Source organism: Chionomys nivalis, chromosome 2 (assembly GCF_950005125.1).
Source record: "Chionomys nivalis chromosome 2, mChiNiv1.1, whole genome shotgun sequence".
NCBI lineage: Eukaryota > Metazoa > Chordata > Mammalia > Rodentia > Cricetidae > Chionomys > Chionomys nivalis.
Window position 1 is genome coordinate 136293114 of NC_080087.1, and position 18193 is coordinate 136311306.

General features: G+C 42.1%; 1 protein-coding gene across 4 annotated transcripts in view; it reads right to left on the reverse strand.

Moving 5' to 3' along the window:
- Window positions 1-18193, reverse strand: part of Nbeal1 (neurobeachin like 1) — a 211340-nt gene that overhangs the window by 37859 nt on the left and 155288 nt on the right. For all 4 annotated transcript variants that reach the window (XM_057752700.1, XM_057752706.1, XM_057752692.1 and 1 more), the window contains 3 exons: window positions 17473-17613; window positions 15879-16009; window positions 1710-1819 (listed from right to left, as the gene is read on the reverse strand). In XM_057752700.1, the coding sequence (XP_057608683.1) occupies window positions 1710-1819; window positions 15879-16009; window positions 17473-17613 (382 nt within the window). The remainder of the gene's footprint in view (window positions 1-1709; window positions 1820-15878; window positions 16010-17472; window positions 17614-18193) is intronic.

Here is an 18193-nt window from a genome sequence, read left to right on the forward strand (position 1 = left end):
CAGGATATCTGATTCCTTTTTTGTCCTTGCTGGGCACTGCACACACACACACACACACACACACACACACACACACACACACACACACAGTATAGACATACATGTAAGCAAAACACTTGAACACTTTTTTTTTTTTTAAAAGACGAGTACTGCTCAGTAAACAGTGCTGCGAGATAGTAACACAATTATCAATGGTAAACTAACTCACAATATTCTTTCAGTTCCAATTTGGTAATTTACCTAAACACTCTTAAGTGGCATTTTGGATAGGCTAGTTTTATTGGAACTTGGGTATCTTTCAGAAAAAAATTAAAAATGTAGACATGCTTTGATGGAGGAGGGTCATCTGTCTATTGGTTAATAAAGAAACTGCCTTTGCCCTTTAATAGGACAGAAAATTAGGTAGGTGGAGAAAACAGAACAGAATGCTGGGAGAAAGAAGCCGAGTCAGGCAGTCACCATGATTCTCCTCTCTTCGTGGTGCTACACAGATTATTAGAAATGGGTTAATCAAGATGTGAGAGTTAGCCAATAAGAGGCTGGAACTAATGGGCCAGGCAGTATTTCAAAGAATACAGTTTCTGTGTAATTATTTTGGGTAAAGCTAGCCGGTGGCCGGGAGCTGAGAGGCGGGAAGTGGCCTGCAGCCCCTCACTACAATATTTAACTTAAATGAAACAAAAACAGAAACTGCAAAACATTAAATTATTGCAGCTGGGTAAACAGAATAGCAATCCATACAGCACACACAGAGAGAACTGGAATGTTAATTACAGCTGAATATCCCTTAGGTAAAATGATTTGGGTTACAAGTGCTTGAGATTTTGCTTGTTGCCGTTTGCTTTGCTTTGAGACAAGTTCATACCACGTGGCTCAGGCTGCCCTCAGAGTCATGGACTCAGGTTTCAGCCTCCTAAGGAACTGCGACTAGGCCAAATTCGAATTGCGATTTTCCCAGATTTTAAAATATTTGCAGAGGATTTATCAGCTAATTCAAAAATCAAAATTTCCAAAATGTCCCCAAGTATAGTGGGTGAACAAAACAACACAAGAAAGCTACTAACTTTCCCCAAATCTAAGAGAGTTAAATAAGAGGTGCAGAATGCATTTTTGTGGTTGTTTCTTTTGTAATACTTGTCTAAAACTTGTCAGTTCAAGAAAAAAAATCTAAGACTTGATCAAATAGGAAATTTGATTTCCTATATACCAAAAATGTAGGGGGGACCCAGCCAATCACCTTGCTAGCAGGGGGCGGGGTCCCCCGAGGATATTTTTTACTTATAAAGATTGCGGGCGCGTTCCCAGTCACCCCTTCTGCTTTCCTGTTCTCCGCGGGAACCTCTGGTTCTGTAAGTCTATTTCCCCATTAAAGCTGTATATATTTTTACAATCTGTCTGCATTCATTTACGCCGTTACACAAAAATCAAAAGCTTATGATACTGATAATTGGTATTTATAAGTAGATTATTTGTATATATACCATTATAAGCTATTATTAAAAACAGAAAAAGTTAGAAACCTATATTTTGGTACATATTCATATAGTATCACAAAATTTATATCCTAAGATTAAATTATTATATTGTACTTTTAGAACAGTAATATATATTACAGATAACAAATTAATATAGAAAAAAAGGACACTAACTTATCTTTGAAAAACACATCTATATTTTTAGACTTAGTAGTGAGACAACAAAAATCTTACCAGAGCTTTTCTGTGTTTATAAATAAAATCTTCAGCTGACTTAGCCCATCTTGGAAGAATGACATCATTTACCAATTCTTGAGAAACTTGTAGGTGACCCAGATTAAATTCTAATACACAAAAAATAAAAATACCAGAATCATTTTAGACTTAATCAAGTGATGTAAAACAAATACAAAAGAGGGTCTATAACTAGAAAAATACTTTAACCTATCTATTGCAGTATACTTTATTCATTAATTAAACTACATAAAGTATTTTAAAACTCATTTTTGGAAGGTACATCTAAGTAAGAATTCTTTTTCTTAGAACTTGGGAGAGAGTGGGCAAATTTCAGTGACTTAATCATAAATATCTAAATTTGGATCTCCATCTCTCACATAAGGCACATACAGTGAATATCTCATGATAATGACTACAGAGCTGGGTGTGGAGATCAGAATCCTATGGGTTTACTGGGAAGTCCACCCAGTTTGTCTCAAAAAGTTAAGGTGGAATGGGATTAAAGACATTGACTTCTGGCTTCTGCATATAAATGCATGCAACACGCACACACACAAATGAAAAAGAAAAAGAACAGTAAAGGCACTACAATCCTCACTTTAATTGGCTTAAAATAGAATATTAATAATTCTTATACTAGAAATGGAAAATGGTTTATAAAATATGGTTCTTTAAAACTTTGGTGTAACTTATACCTTAAACTCACTCACTGAGAGTTTTGTTTTATGGAAGAATAACACCTTATATTCTCTATTTCACAAAGATACTTAAGATACTTGCTATTAGAGCTGAACATGACATGTGACAGAACTTTCTCAAGTATGAGGTTTTCTTGTTCACATACTGTGAGAAGGAAAATGTTAACACAAAAGACCTTAAAAAAAAAGGTTTTAAATGCTAGTCTTCAAATAACAGTGTACTGCCTTGAAATATTACATTTCCCAAGTCTAGGTAAGATTTAAAGGTAAGAAAAAGAAAGCTTTTCCCAAGGAAGAGTTGGCCAGTGACCCTCAAGAGGTGGCTACTAGCAGCTTAAGTCTTCCCAACAGGAAAAAATCCTCATCGAAGGAGGAAGTGGTCAGTGATCCAGAAGAGGTAGCAAGCCCCAGCATCCCCAAGAAAAGGAAATTTTCTTCTGAGGAACTGAAGATGCTGCTAGCGCCACAGAGTGCAAAGAAAAAGAAAAGGTTCCAGAAAGCATCCCAAGAGGATTAAAATGGACATGCTTGGTGGGAGGGGCATAATTTGAAGGTGACAGTTCCTACCCATGATTAACTCCAATAAAAACACACAGGAAAACAAAAAGTATGACAGGGAGTGCAGAGTGTTAGGCTTTCTGGTTAGTGGCCACCGCACAGCAGCTACAGTCCTTTGTCCACTTCACAGTCATTTTCCTTTGAATTTACTTGCAGAACTTTCATTTCATCTGCCCTAAATGTGATACCTATTCCATGTGGTGGTATACGACACAGTTCTAAAGAATGATGTCATAGGGGTTATACTTAAGAGGGACACAACAGATCAACATTTCCCATCTTTGTAAGACACTGTTGTTTCTACCTACTATGCTTAAGCTACTTCAGTTATTTGTTCCAATTAGAAGGACTAGCCATGAACAAAGGCAAAATATTCAGAATAACAGAGTGAAAATACAGGAAGAATTTTGACAAAGATGATACTATAAACCTGAAATTAAATTTTCTCTAACCTTTTATTACAGAAAACACTGAAATTTCATTGTGCAATTTTGTATTGGTTTTATTGCTAGTTATTCCTAGCTATTTATTACCATTAGATTATATATTTGTTTTCTCCTGCTTAGGTTCTTATCAAGCAATTATATAATTACAGTTACACACAGGTATTACAGGGTCATACAGCTGAGGGCAGCAATTGGGTCCTAAATATAATGAATTGTTGAGCAAAGAGTACCTGAAGTTTTTCATCCAAATTCACCCCAATTACTCTTCTTATCCTAGATACCCAATGGTTTTATTAAATTCCAGTCTAGTAATCTACATAACTCATACCCCCAAATCATGCAAATTTATTTGTGCTTTAAAAACAAATGTAAGGTTAGGGAAGCAGTATGGTTGTGGAGTGTGTGCCAACCAAGATCGCAAGACTTTGTGTTCAATCTCCAGTACCTTACACACACAAAAGTAATAAAAGCCAAATGGTGGTGGTGCACGTCTTTAGTCCCAGGACTTGAATATCTGTGAATTCGAGGCCAGCCTGGTCTACAGAGCAAGGTCCAAATGCCCTCAAAAAACAACAAACAACAAACAAACAAACAAAAAAGAGTAGTAATCAAGTAAAATAACACTACAAAAAAAATTCTTGGATATTTTAAAATTTTAATCATCATCATGCATTTCTAGTCCAAAAACCCAATTTTTAAAAAGTGCAACAACTGAGCAACCTAGACCAGAGTGGGTCTGAGAGAGCAATTCCTAAAAGAGCAGGACTAAGCCAGTGACCTGGGCCAGAGGAGACCTACAGTGAGCTCCAGGAGAACAGGAGCAGATCCAGACAGGGTCATTTGCGGGAGCAGGAATGGCACAGCGATCTGGGCCATAGCAGCGAACTCCACAGGAGCAGGTACAGGGGAGCAAACGCTGAGTGAGTGTGCCAGAGACAGAGACCTCTGCGGGTCTGGACCTGAATGTGGGACTTCAAGGGAGAAGACCTAAGGAGAACCTGTGGGTCTGGGTGTTATTCCCCAGTAAGGCCCCTGAGTGTAGCTAGCCTGGGGAACTACATTTCCCAGGAGCCCCTAGCGTTCCACGCAAATGCTGCACAGGCGCAGAATGTGGCATTTGACGCACGCACGTGGGGGACCCTTTAAAAAGGCTGGAACACCGTCTCTTCGGTCTCTTTTTCCCCTTCTCTCCTGCACGCCGCAATAAGCCTTGCGCGCCATGTGAGTTTTGTTGTGTCTTGCGTCCTCCTTTCGCGGCTAAGAAGACTAAGAAGACGAAGAACAAGACAACAGAAGAGAAGAACATTGGTGCCGAACGACTAGGGAGACCTGCCCGCCCCGGATCTCCATTCAGGGCCAGAGCTTCGGCTTTGCCCGGAGCTCCATCCTCGCGCCGGGGCACGGTCAGGACTGAGGACCGCTCCACAACGAGACCCACGTAGTCCATCTGCGGCTCAATCGTGAGTTTTCCCTTTCAGCTAGCTGAACTGCCCCTCTCACCCGGAGATTGTCCGGCTGGACCCGTGCTTTCTCTGGCGTGTGCCCCCCCCCCCCCGGCCTTCCACCCTTGGTGGGGCCGTGCTTTCTCTGGTGTGTTCCCAGCCCCTCCCCCGGCCTTCCACCCTCGGCTAGACCCTCGGTGGGACCCGTGCTTTCTCTGGCGTGTCCCCCCCCACCTTCCACCCTTGGCTGAACCCATGCTTTCTCTGGCATGTCCTGGGTACGGCTGCTAACCCCCCCCCACCCCGGCCTTCCACCCTTGGCTAGACCTGTTTTTATCCGCGCCCGGAGGTTTGGAGCTTCAGGTTCTCTTTTCTCCTCTTCTTTCTGCTCTTTTTCTGTCCTCTTTACGTACGGGCTTGCTATGGTGCAAGCGCCTCGGCTGCAACGGGCGGCCTTCAGGCTTAACTGTCCCCTCCTAGCCGGGACCCCCATTTCCCGTCAGAGACTAGGATCGGGTCAGTTAGCCTATAGCACTGCCCTCTGGTCACTCGGACGCCTGTGTCCAGAGCCGCTGTGTTCATGGCATCTTCGGGTGCCTTCTGTGAATATTTTCACAGTTCCAGCCATGGGCGCTAAGCCTTCAAAAACAGTTTCCCCATCCTCTCCCCTGGGACAGCTTTTGGAAGCTCTTCAGCCTCACACCCTAATTCCTTCCATTAAGTTATCTACACTCATCCGTCTCTGCTCAAAAACATGGCCAAAATATTCTTTACACGGAAATTTCAAATGGCCTCCTCATGGCTCCTTCAACCCTGATATTCTACGGGAGTTAGCTAACTATTGCCACCATTCGGCTAAGTGGAAAGAAATGATGTATATAATGGCGTTGTTTTACATGGCCCTTAAAACTGACCCCACCGCTGCTGCTCACTGTTCACCTGCCCACATGTTCTTAGCAATGCCATCCCTCCAGGAACCCTCTGCTCCTGCCATGGACCCCGCGGATGAACCTCCACCCCCCCCCCCCCCCCCGTCTCGGAGAGCCACCTCTTCCCGCTCTTCCCGGTCAAGCGACACCTCACCTAAGCCTTCTTCTTCCAAAGTTTCTTCCAGGCAGACAAAGCCCTCACCTGAGCTTTCTCACTATGACACCTCACGTAAACCTTCCAGTTGTAGGTCTCCAGAAGTCCCACGTAAATCTTCCAGGTCCAGGCATAAGAGAACCTCACCTCACCTTTCACCTTCTAGGTCCCCAGAGACCCCACCCAAATCCTATTCCAGATCTAAAAGAGTCTCACTTAAACACCCTTCTTTTGCCAGCAGGTCTCCATCTGGCTCCTCAGGCTCCGCCTCCTCCCACTCCCCCTCTCCTCGTTGTAGGTCATACAGGTCATCAGAAACCTCTTCAGATTCATCCTCCCCATCTCCCTCCCGCCCTATTCCACCTCCTCGGTCTTCCAAAGCCCCGCCGAGTTCCCCTTCCTCTCATGCAGGACATCTTGCCCTGGCACCCTCCTTCACTCCTCCGCTCACGCGTTCACGTGCCGCCATGGAGCCTAATCCTAGCCAAGCCAAGCCTGCTGCCATCCTGCCGCTGCGGGAGGTGGCTGGTGCAGATGGATTGGTTAGGGTTCATGTTCCGTTTTCCCTGTCGGAACTTTCCCATATAGCCAAATTACTTGGGTCCTATACATCTAACTAATCCTACCACTTTTATAAAAGAATTTCAATATATTACCCAATCCTACAACCTTACTTTCCACGACATTTTTATGATCCTGTCTAATAACTTCCTGAGGAACGCAGGTGGGTCTGGGAACAGGCCAGACAACATGCGGACGAAGTTCACCAAACTCTAGCCTCCCACCCTCCGGGGGCAGAGGCGGTCCCAGACCAAGAACCACACTGGGACTATAACAGTCCGGGTGGGGTTTTGGCCAGGGACCGATTTTTAACTTGTCTCCTCACAGGCCTCCGTAAGGCTGCCCTCAAGCCTGTAAATTATTCTAAACTTTCAGAGATTATCCAGGATACGAAGGAAAATCCTTCTGCATTTTTGGAACGCCTTACGAAAGCCCTTTTGCAGTTCACGAACTTGGACCCAGAATCCCCGGAGGGCAGGCAGTTACTAATGACTCATTTTTTTAATCAATGTTATTCAGACATCAAAGCCAAGCTCAGGCGTTTGGAGAAGGGCCCTTTAACCCCACAGGCAGAAGTCCTGGAGACAGCTTTCAAAGTGTATCATGCACGACACGACAAAGCTCGCAATCACTGCCATGTGATAGCCGCGGCTGCTCAACCGACCGAGGTGACAGACTATCCATCTCGTCCAGTTCGTGCTGCTCCCCCACCTCCCAGGGTGCGTGAACCACCGGGTCCGTGCTTCAAGTGTGGTAAGACGGGTCATTGGGCCCGAGGATGCCCATTGAAGTCCTAGGGGACCTTGTCCAAGGTGTCACAGGGAAGGTCACTGGTCTGTAGATTGTCCTCTTGTGCTTGGTGGCATGGAGACATTATACCCTAAAAATTCCCAAGTTGACCTATTGGGCTTGGCCCTGGATGACGACTGAAGGTGCCCGGGCTCCTCCCTTAACGAACCGACTGCCACTGTCATCTGCAATCAGGAGCCACGGGTACTTCTCACTGTGTCAGGACAGCTCATCTCATTCCTCTTGGATACCGGAGCAACGTATTCGGTTCTGAGGGAATTCTGGGGGCCAACCTCTCCTTCAAGTTCCCCTATTGTCGGGGTAGGGGAACAGCCTTATTTACTTCAACAGACTCCACCACTCAATTGTGTGTTTAGAGGTATTTTTCTCACTCATTCATTCTTAGTTATGTCAACTTGTCCAATACCCCTTATGGGGAGGGACCTTTTAACTAAGGTTGGAGCCTCCATTTCTTTCACTCCCCCCATTCGCTTTATTCTAGATTCGTCAGTGACACAGCTTCTTCTTCTCCTGGCCCCCCAACCTTCTGACACTAACGCGTCTTTTCCTCTTCCAGCCTCCCAAGTGGATCCTCTGGTGTGGGACACCCAAAATCCTGCCATAGCTAAACACCATTCCCTTATTGTTATTCAGTTACAAAACCCTACCAAGTATATTATTCAAGCTCAGTACCCCCTCTCTTCCCAGAGCCTCAGAAAACTTAAGCCTATTATCTCTGACCTTTTGAGGAAAGGGCTGCTCCGCAGCACCTCCTCCCCCTTTAATACCCCTATACTGGCTGTTAAAAAATCTAACGGAACTTATTGTTTCGTTCAGGACCTCCGGCTTATTAACTCTGCTGTTGTTTCTCTTCACCCAGTCATCCCTAATCTCCTTACCCTTCTGTCTAACATTCCTCCAGGAACTTCTCAGTTCTAGACCGCAAGGATGCTTTTTTCTCCATTCCCCTCAGCCCTCAATCTCAAAACATCTTTGCCTTCACTTGGACTGATCCTGACACTAATTTTTCCACGCAGCTCACCTGGACCGTCCTTCCCCAGGGATTCTGGGACAGCCCACACCTCTCTGGCCAGGCTTTGGCCTCTGATCTGCTTTCACTGTCTCTCCATAAATCAAAACTAATTCAATATGTAGACGACATTCTCCTATGCAGCCCGTCTTTTGAGATCAGCAAGACAGACACCGCAGCCCTATTAAATTTCCTATCCAAAAGGGGTTATAGAGTCTCACCTTCTAAGGCTCAACTGTCCACCACTCAGGTAACGTATTTGGGATTAGCCATAACCCCAACCCAAAAGGCTATCACTCTGGACAGAAAAAAACTAATTCAATCTCTTGCAGCTCCTTCCACCAAAGAAGAGGTTTTATCGTTCCTGGGAGTGGCCGGTTTCCTGCGTTCCTGGATCCCCTCCTTTTCTCTCCTTGCCCGTCCCCTATACGAAGCAGCTCTCGGCTCCCTGCATGAGCCCCTTCTCCACCCTGTTACCAAACCCTTCCAGAGACTCCAACAGGCCCTTATCCAGGCTCCAGCTCTTCATCTTCCGGACTTAACTCGTCCTTTCTCTCTTTATGTAGCAGAAAAGGAGGGATATGCCCTTGGGGTCTTAGGACATCAATTGGGACCTATTCTTGCGCCTGTAGCATACCTGTCAAAGAAGATGGACCTCACCACTCGGGGCTGGGCACCCTGCATACGTGCTTTGGCAGCTGCTGAGCTTCTTATTCATGAGTCAAAGAAACTAACCTTTGGGGCACCCACCACAGTCTTCTCTCACCATAATCTGTCCAACCTCTTAACTTACAAAGGCTTACAAACCCTACCCCCTTCCCGAGTCCTTTCCCTCCAGGTGGTGCTGGTAGAAGATGCCAGCCTTACCTTTCAATGCTGTCCACCCCCTAATATCTCAAATCTTCTACCTCAACCTAACGTTAATGATTCCCCATCCCACTCCTGCATAGAGACCTTAGATGATCTACTGCCCCACCCCTCACATATACAGGAGGGCAAACTTATACCTAGTACACAGATGGCAGCTCCTTTTTATGTGATAGGACCCGTAGAGCAGGCTATGCCATAGTATCAGATACAGAGATAGTCGAGGCAGGGGCACTCCCAGCCCATACTACTAACCAGCAGGCTGAGCTGATAGCTCTCACCCGTGCCTTTCAGTTAGCTGAGGGACAATCTTTAAATGTTTACACAGACTCTAAGTATGTGTTTCATATCCTCTTGTCCCATGTGGCTATCTGGAAGGAACATGGGCTTCTTACGACAAAAGGAGGATCCATAACTAACTCAGGTTATATTATGAACCTGTTAAAAGCCTTCCATCTCCCTAAAGCTATAGGAATTATTCACTGTCGGTCTCACCAGTCCGACAGTTCCATTGTTTCCAAGGGAAATAATCGGGCTGACAGAGCAGCTAAGACAGCAGCACTCCAGAGCCCAGATCTATCTCAGTCATCTCAGGGAGTTCTTACAGTACAGTCCACACTCTCACAGACACCTCCTGACACCCAACAGATCCTGTCCTACCTACATCAGCTCTTTCATCCTAATAACAAAGCTCTACTTCATTTTGTTAGGGCTCACCTCCAACCCACCCCTGAGGACATCAGGTTCCTAAAGGCTATCACTGCCTCCTGTCGGATCTGCCAGAAGTCAGATCCCAAGACCAAATACCGGGAACTGACTGGCAGCTGGATTTTACTCATATGCCCACAGTCAAAAGAATTAAATATCTCCTGGTTTTGGTGGATACAATGTCTGGGTGGGTTGAAGCCTTCCCCACCACCAACAAGAGAGCCCAGACAGTTTCCAACGTTCTTCTCCGAGAAATCATTTCCCGGTTTGGAATTCCAACCTCTCTTCAATCAGATAATGGCCCTGAGTTCACTTCCCAGATCTCTCAAAACCTGTCCAAGGCTCTTAACATTCCTTGGCATTTCCATATCCCATACCACCCTCAGTCTTCAGGTAAGGTAGAACGGACTAACCGTTCTTTAAAAGACGCCCTTGTAAAAATGTCCCAGGAACTTCACCTCGACTGGGTAAGACTTCTACCTCTGGCCCTCCTCAGGCTTACAGCCCTTCCAAAAAGTCCCCTTTTTATCTCACCTTTCGAACTCATGTATGGGTGGCCCATTCTAACCCCCGGCCTCCCACCTAAAACCTCCCCCCTTCCTGATGACCTGCTCACACCACTACTAACCCATCTATGCTTGCTACTGTGGGATTTTACCGACCACTCATTACCTCAACCATGTGCTAATCCATGTCCACCGCCAATTAAAATAGGAGATCAGGTATTATTCCCCCCCCCCAGGTCAACGTCCCTTCACCTTTTTCCCCTAAATGGCAGGGTCCCCTCAGAATAATTCTTTTGACTCCCACAGCCGCTAAGCTCGAGGGAATTCCTTACTGGATTCACCTGTCACATCTTAAACCGTTTACTCCTCCAGCTCAAGACAATCCCTCATACACGGTAACTCAGACAGGACCTTGTTCTCTTAACTTCCAGAGGACTCCCAGTCCAAGGAAAGTAGAGGTCCTATCTTTCAGTCAACCCTCTTTTTCTAAATTTCTGAATAACCACTCAGCTGTCGTTACAGGAATCATCATCAGACACGGAGCCAAAGGTTCAGGTGGTAAGCAAATTCTTAACAAAGTTCCTTGACACAACAGGTTCGTCACTGACTGCAGCAGTGTCTCCCGGATGTTAAGGTAATGCCCAAAACATCATACATGGTTAAGAATTTATTTCTTTTAAGACATTTCCTTTAATTTCCAAGAAGCCACCCCGACCCACTTGAACGAAGCAGGCCCAAACGGATCATTAATGGAATAAGTACCATTCAATTTTTTATCATTCTTAATCCCAAACCTCCTCTTTTCTTCTCTACTAATTTTCTTCTCTACTAATGCGACTTTTGTTTTCTAGCACCTTAATGACTACCCAGCTACCCAAAAGCCAGACAGATGTGATTCCTTCAATCAGCCACCTCAGAACATCAGCGGACAGGACATGATCAAGAGGACATCACCAGGACAATCAATACTCCCCAGACCCCTCGACGCCCAAAGTCAGCAGGAAGCAGTTATGAGAGACCGGGCTACGCCCCTATTCCCTACCCATTAAGACTCTCAACCCCCCAGATTTTTAATAAATTAAAAAGGGTGGGAATGTTATTGCCCAGAAGGCCCCTGAGCGTAGCTCATCTGGGGAACTACATTTCCCAGGAGCCCCTAGCGTTCCACGCAAACGCTGCGCAGGTGCAGAACGTGGCGTTTGACACACGCATGTGGGGGACCCTTTAAAAAGGCTGGAACACCGTCTCTTCGGTCTCTTTTTCCCCTTCTCTCCTGCACGCCGCAATAAGCCTCACGTGCCACGTGAGTTTTGTTGTGTCTTGCGTCCTCCTTTCATGGCTAAGAAGACTAAGAAAATGAAGAACAAGAGAAGACAACAGAAGAGAACAACATTGGGCATGAGTCTAGGACCTCTGAAAAACTAGGCCTAAGCCAGGTTCATGTGTAGGTCTAGGATGTCAAAGGGAGTAGGCAGGACTAGAAACCTCTTGAGTCTGTGACATCTGAGGGAGTAGGCCTGAGCCAGATACTCCATGGGTCTGGGCACACTGAGTCGGAGACCTCTGAGGGAGTAGATCGGAGCCAGAGACCTTTGCAGGACTAACCCCAAGCCAGGGATGTCTGCAGGAATAGATCCAGACCAGGGACATTTACACAAACAGGTCTGAGCCAACAACCTAGGCTAGAGCAGGCCTGGGACAGCAAACTACAAGGGAGCAGAACAGAGCCCTGGAGTGCTGAGCCACCTTGAGGAACGCGGGGAGTGATCAACGGGATAATCAGAACTGTGGCACTGACTGTACCACAAGGAACAACCATCTGAGCCTTGGATTCACTGGCACCTAGAAGACTAACAAACAGAATCACAGACAGCCCCAACCACACCTATTAGACAAAAAAAATGAGTAGAAAAGGAAAGAACACACACAACACCACAAAGAGCAACACGACACCAGTAAAACCTAAAGACACGACAACAGCAAGATTTGAACAACCAAATACATATGAAGAAAAAGGAAATGACCTAAAATATAAATTTAGGAGAATGAAAATCAAGGCAGTATTAAGACCAAAGTTCACAGCACTAAATGCCTACATAGAAAAACTGGAAAAATCCCACACTAGTGAATTAACAGAACATTTGAAAACTTTAGAAGTAACTCACCCAAGAGAACTAGACGACAGGAACTAATCAAATTGAGAGCTGAAATCAACAAAATAGAAACAAAGAAAACAATACAAAGAATCAATGAGACAAAAAGTTGGTTCTTCGAAAAAAATCAACAAAATGGACATTTATACAAACTAACCAAAAGGCAGAGAGAGAATATCCAAATCAACAAACTCAGAAATGAAAAGGGGGCCATAAAAACAGACACTGAGGAAATACAGAGAATCATCAGGTCATATTTCGAAAACCTGTACTCCACAAAATTGGAAAACTTAAAGGAAATGAACAACTTTCTGTCTGGATAAAATCACTTACCAAAATTAAACCAAGACCAGATAAGCAAATTAAACACAATTATAACAGCTGAAGAAATAGGAACAGTCATCAAAAGTATCCCAACCAAAAAAAAGCTCAGGACAAGATGATTTCAGTTCAGAATTATACAAGAGTCTCAAAGAACTAATACCAATGCTCCTCAAATTATTCCACACAATAGAAACAGAAGGAACACTGCCAAACAATTTTATGAGGCTATAATTACCCTGATACCCAAACCACATAAAGACATTATTAAAAAAGAGAATTACAGACCAATCTCACTCATGAGCATTGATGCAAAAATACTAAATAAAATACTGGCAAATCAAATCCAAGAACACTTCAGAACCATGATCCTCCATGATCCAGTTGGCTTCATCCCAAAGATGCAGTGATGGTTCAGTACAAAAATTTGTCAATGTAATCCACCATTTTGAGATTTCAGAGAGTTGTCCACTCTCTACATATCTATACAATATAGTTCTTGAGGTCCTAGCTAGAGCAATAAGACACCAAAAGGAGATCAAGGGGAATCAAATCAGAAAAGAAGTCAACCTCCCACTATTTGCTGACGATATGATAGTTTACATAAGTGACCCCAAAATTCTATCAAGGAACTTATACAGCTCATAAACACTTTCAGTAATGTAGAGGGATAAATGCAGATGATAAATGGGCTGAGAAAAAAATTAGAGAAACATCACCCTTCACAATAGCCACAAATAGCTTAAAATATCTCAGAGTAACTCTAACCAAACAAGTGGAAGACTTGTATGACAAAAACTTTAAATCTTTGAAGAAAAAAATTGAAGAAGACACCAGATAGCGGAAAGATCTCCCATGCTCTTGGGTATACAGAATTAACATTGTAAAAATGGCAATCTTACCAAAAGCAATCTACAGATTCAATGCAATGTCCATCAAATTCCCAGCAAATCTCTTCACAGACCTCGAAAGAATGGTACTCAACATTATATGGAAAAGCAAAAAACCCAGGATACCTTCAAACAGTCCTGTACATTAAAGAAACTTCTGGAGACATCACAGTCCCTGACTTCAAACTACTACAGAGCTACAGTACTGAAAGCAGCCTGGGATTGGCATAAGAACAGACAGGAGGACCAATGGAACCAAACAGAAGACCCAGATATTAATCCACATACCTTTGAACACGTGATTTTTGACAAAGAAGCAAAAAATATCAAATGGAAACAAAGAAAGCATATTTAACAAATGGTGCTGGCATAACTGGATAGTAACATGTAGAAGAATGAAAATAGATCCATATCTATCACCATGCACAAAACTCAAGTCCAAATGAATCAAAGACTTCAACATAAAACCAACTTTATAGAAGATAAAGTAGGAAGTACACTGGAACGTATTGGCACAGGAAACCAATTCCTAAATATAACCTCACTAGCACAGACACTGAGAGAAACAATTAATAAATGGGACCTCCTGAAACTAAAAAGCTTCTGTAAAGCAAAGGACATGGTCAACAAGACAAAACGACAGCCTACAGAATGGGAAAAGATCTTCACTAACCCCATATCAGACAGAGGTCTAATGTCCAAAATATACAGAGAACTCAAGAAATTGGTCATCAAAAGAACAAATAATCCAAAAAAAAGTGGAGTACAGACCTAAACAGAGAACTCTCAACAGAGGAATCTAAAATGTATGAAAGACACTTAGTCATCAAAGAAATGCAAATCAAAACAACTCTGAGATTCCATCTTACACCTTTAAGAATGGCCAAGATCAAAAACACTGATGATAACTTACACTGGAGAGGTTGTGGGGAAAAGGGAACACTTCTGCATTGCTGGTGGGAATGCAAGCTGTTACAACCCCTTTGGATGTCAGTATGGCGATTTCTCATAAAATTAGGAAACAACCTTCCGCAAGACTCAGTAATACCACTTTTGGGTATATATCCAAAGGATGCTCAATCGTGCCACAAGGACATGTGCTGAACTATGTTCATAGCAGCATTGTTTGTCATAGCCAGAACCTAGAAACAACTGAAATGCCCCTTGACCGAAGAATGAATAAGGAAAATGTGGTACATTTACACAATGGAGTACTACATAGCAGAAAAAAATAATGATATCTTGAAATTTGCAGGCAAATGCATGGATTTACAAAACATTATTTTCAGTGAGGTAATACAGAAACAGAAAGAAAGTTATTACATGTACTCACTCATAAGTGGTTTTTAAACATAAAGCAAAGAAAACCAGGCCAGAAATCACAATCCCAGAGAACTTAGAGTACAATGAGGACCGTAAGAGAGACATACATAGATATAATCTACATAGGAAGTAGAAAAAAACAAGATTTCCTGAGTCAATTGGGAACATGGGGACCTTGGGAGAGGGTGGAGGGAAGGAGAGCAGAGAAAAATGTAGAGCTCAATAAAAATTAGTAATAAAAAAGTGCAACAATACAGCCATTATTTTAAATGTGCACCTTTTGTATATTACTAATAAGGAGTCAGCAGAAGTATTTAAAAGATAAAAGAACACTTAAATCTTTGTGAATTACTAGGTCTCTTGAAACTACTTATGCTGGTCATTAATTTCTGAAAGCAGTTATAGTTAGAAAAAGCATAAATAAACTGATAAATAAGTTGCAATGATACTCTAAAAATATGAGTTTACTCATGGATTTGTCTTTATTTACCTCAAAGACTTGCAATGGCAGTGTAAAGCAGTCCATGTCTCTAGTAAAGATTGTACTCTGAGATAAGCTCTCTCAGAAGTTCAAATTTGACTCATACCTTAGTTTCTGGTATCACTTCTCTGAAAAGTAAGACTTGGTTCTATATGTCATTTCTCCGGTGTCAGTTAAATCCTGTCACTAATTTACACACAGAACAAAACTTAAATACATCATACAGTACTACAGAAGATGCCCTCAAAATTTTTTTCAGGATTTTTCATTGGGACCTGTAGAATAAAATTTTAAACCCTCTATTTCTTACCATTTTGATTTTCTAAAAACTCGGGGAAATAGAAGAATTCAGGAATAAGTTCTTTTACATCATATGTATTATCCATAAGAGCTTGCCAGGTAGCAGGGATGGAATGGAACTGCCGGTCTGCACAGTCAAATCTGCATGTGAGATTGAAAGACAACAGTCTACTGAATGAAAACAAGGAAGCATAAAACGAAAAACCTTTAAGCTCCCTTCAAATTTACATGTGAGTACAGCTGTTTTTTATCTTCCTTTTTAATATCTGAAAACAATTTTTTATCATCTTTATGATAATGATACTGCACACATTTGTATTGTTAGACACCTATCTATTTTCTTTAGAGAAATTGCTATTCAGACCCTTTTCCATTTTTATTTTATTTATTTATTTATTTATTTATTTATTTATTTTTTTGGTTTTTCGAGACAGGGTTTCTCTGTGGTTTTGGAGCCTGTCCTGGAACTAGCTCTTGTAGACCAGGCTGGTCTCGAACTCACAGAGATCCGCCTGCCTCTGCCTCCCGAGTGCTGGGATTAAAGGCGTGCGCCACCACCGCCCGGCCCCCTTTTCCATTTTTAAATTCAGTGTATTTGGTTGTAAGTGCTCTCTATATATTCTAAATACAAGTCCCTTATTGAATTTTCTTGTATGTACTTTCTTGGTGGTATTTTATAAAGCACAAACAGAAGAAATTTTAAAGCTCTGTCAAACCACATTTCTTCATAAAATTATAAAGAACCAACATAAACCTTATCATAATTTCCTGTGTCTTATGAATTTTTACCTGTCAGTACAACATTTTACTGATGCTTAATAATCTTAAAGACAGAGTCTCTTGTTGAAAATCAAAGTTTATTGTAATTAAGATGTGGTAGAGAATTTAGGCTAACTATAGATGTTATAAGCAATGATAATAAAATAGGCAGAATTTGTATAATGTTGACTGAGAAAACAAAATGGTAATGCTAAGAACAGGAACAAAATGCGTACAAGGAAGGTACCTGGAGAATACAGACTGACAGTACAAGATTTATGTAGTTTCCTTAGAATAACTAAGAAAACGTGAAATATAGGAAAGTTACAATACCCACAGATAATGTCATTACTGCAGTATCACAGATGTGTTTAAATGGCTGCTATGAATCCCCAACTGCTTCCTCTATTTAGTCTTCACAAATATTGTGTAGTCACTGCTGAGATGGCTCAGATTTAGCTCTAAATCACCCTAATTCAATAACTTGAAGAGGGAGTTGTTACTTGGAATTGAACCCAGGACCTGTACATGCTAGACAAATTCTCAGCTACTGGACAACAACCTTGGTCTGATATCTAATTATAAATCTCTGCTTGACTTCTCAAATTTGAAGAGATTCCAAATGTATACTACAATAACAGTGAAAAAAAATCATATTCAAATGTCTTATATCTGAACCAATTGGAATGACTGGTTCTTAAAGTACTTTAGCTGATTTTATCTAAATTAAAACCTAGTAGAGGATTTAAAAGGCATAAATCTATCATTCAGAAAATGACATCAAGATGAATAGTTCTTCTCAACTTTATAGTCAGAGAAAAAATAGGTTTTTATTCTAAGCATACCTTCCACTCTGAAGCTGGATGTGGAGGGTAGTAAACGGTTCTACACGGATAAGATAGTGCATGACACCTGCAGAATTTGAATAGTGAGTACCATAATGAAACTTATCAATCGTTCCCATTGGATCCTCAAAAGTTTCATACCTTAAAAAAAAAAGGGTGGAGTTTTACGACCTTAATAACAAAATGATAAGAGTCTAAATCTATATTAGTTTGCTTAAAGCATAGTATTCTTTAAAAAGTCAATCCTTAGTCATAAACTTTACTATCAAATTAAGTATCTGAATCCCCACATATAACAACAGGAAAAAATTAATTTCTAAGCATGTTTCCTAAACAATGAAGTATCACTAAAACAAGCTTTTAGAACATTTAAAATAATTTTATTTACGTGTATGAGTGTTTTGCCTGCATGTGAATATGCACAAGGATAACTGAAAAAAAATTTAAGTAGCTTTGATAAAAAGTAACATGGATATGGATAAATCGTCCAGTGGTTAATAACATATGATGTCCTTTCCAGAGGACCTGGGTTTGGTTCCCAGTACTCATGTGGTGGCTCATAAACCTCTGTGACCCCAGTTCTAGAATTTATGATGTCCTTTCTTCTGGTCTCTGTAGGAACCATGCATACATGCAGAAAAAAAACCACACATATTAAAAACAATTTTTTTTTTTCCCAAACACTTAGGGCTGAAGAGCTAGCTTAACAATTAAGAGCACT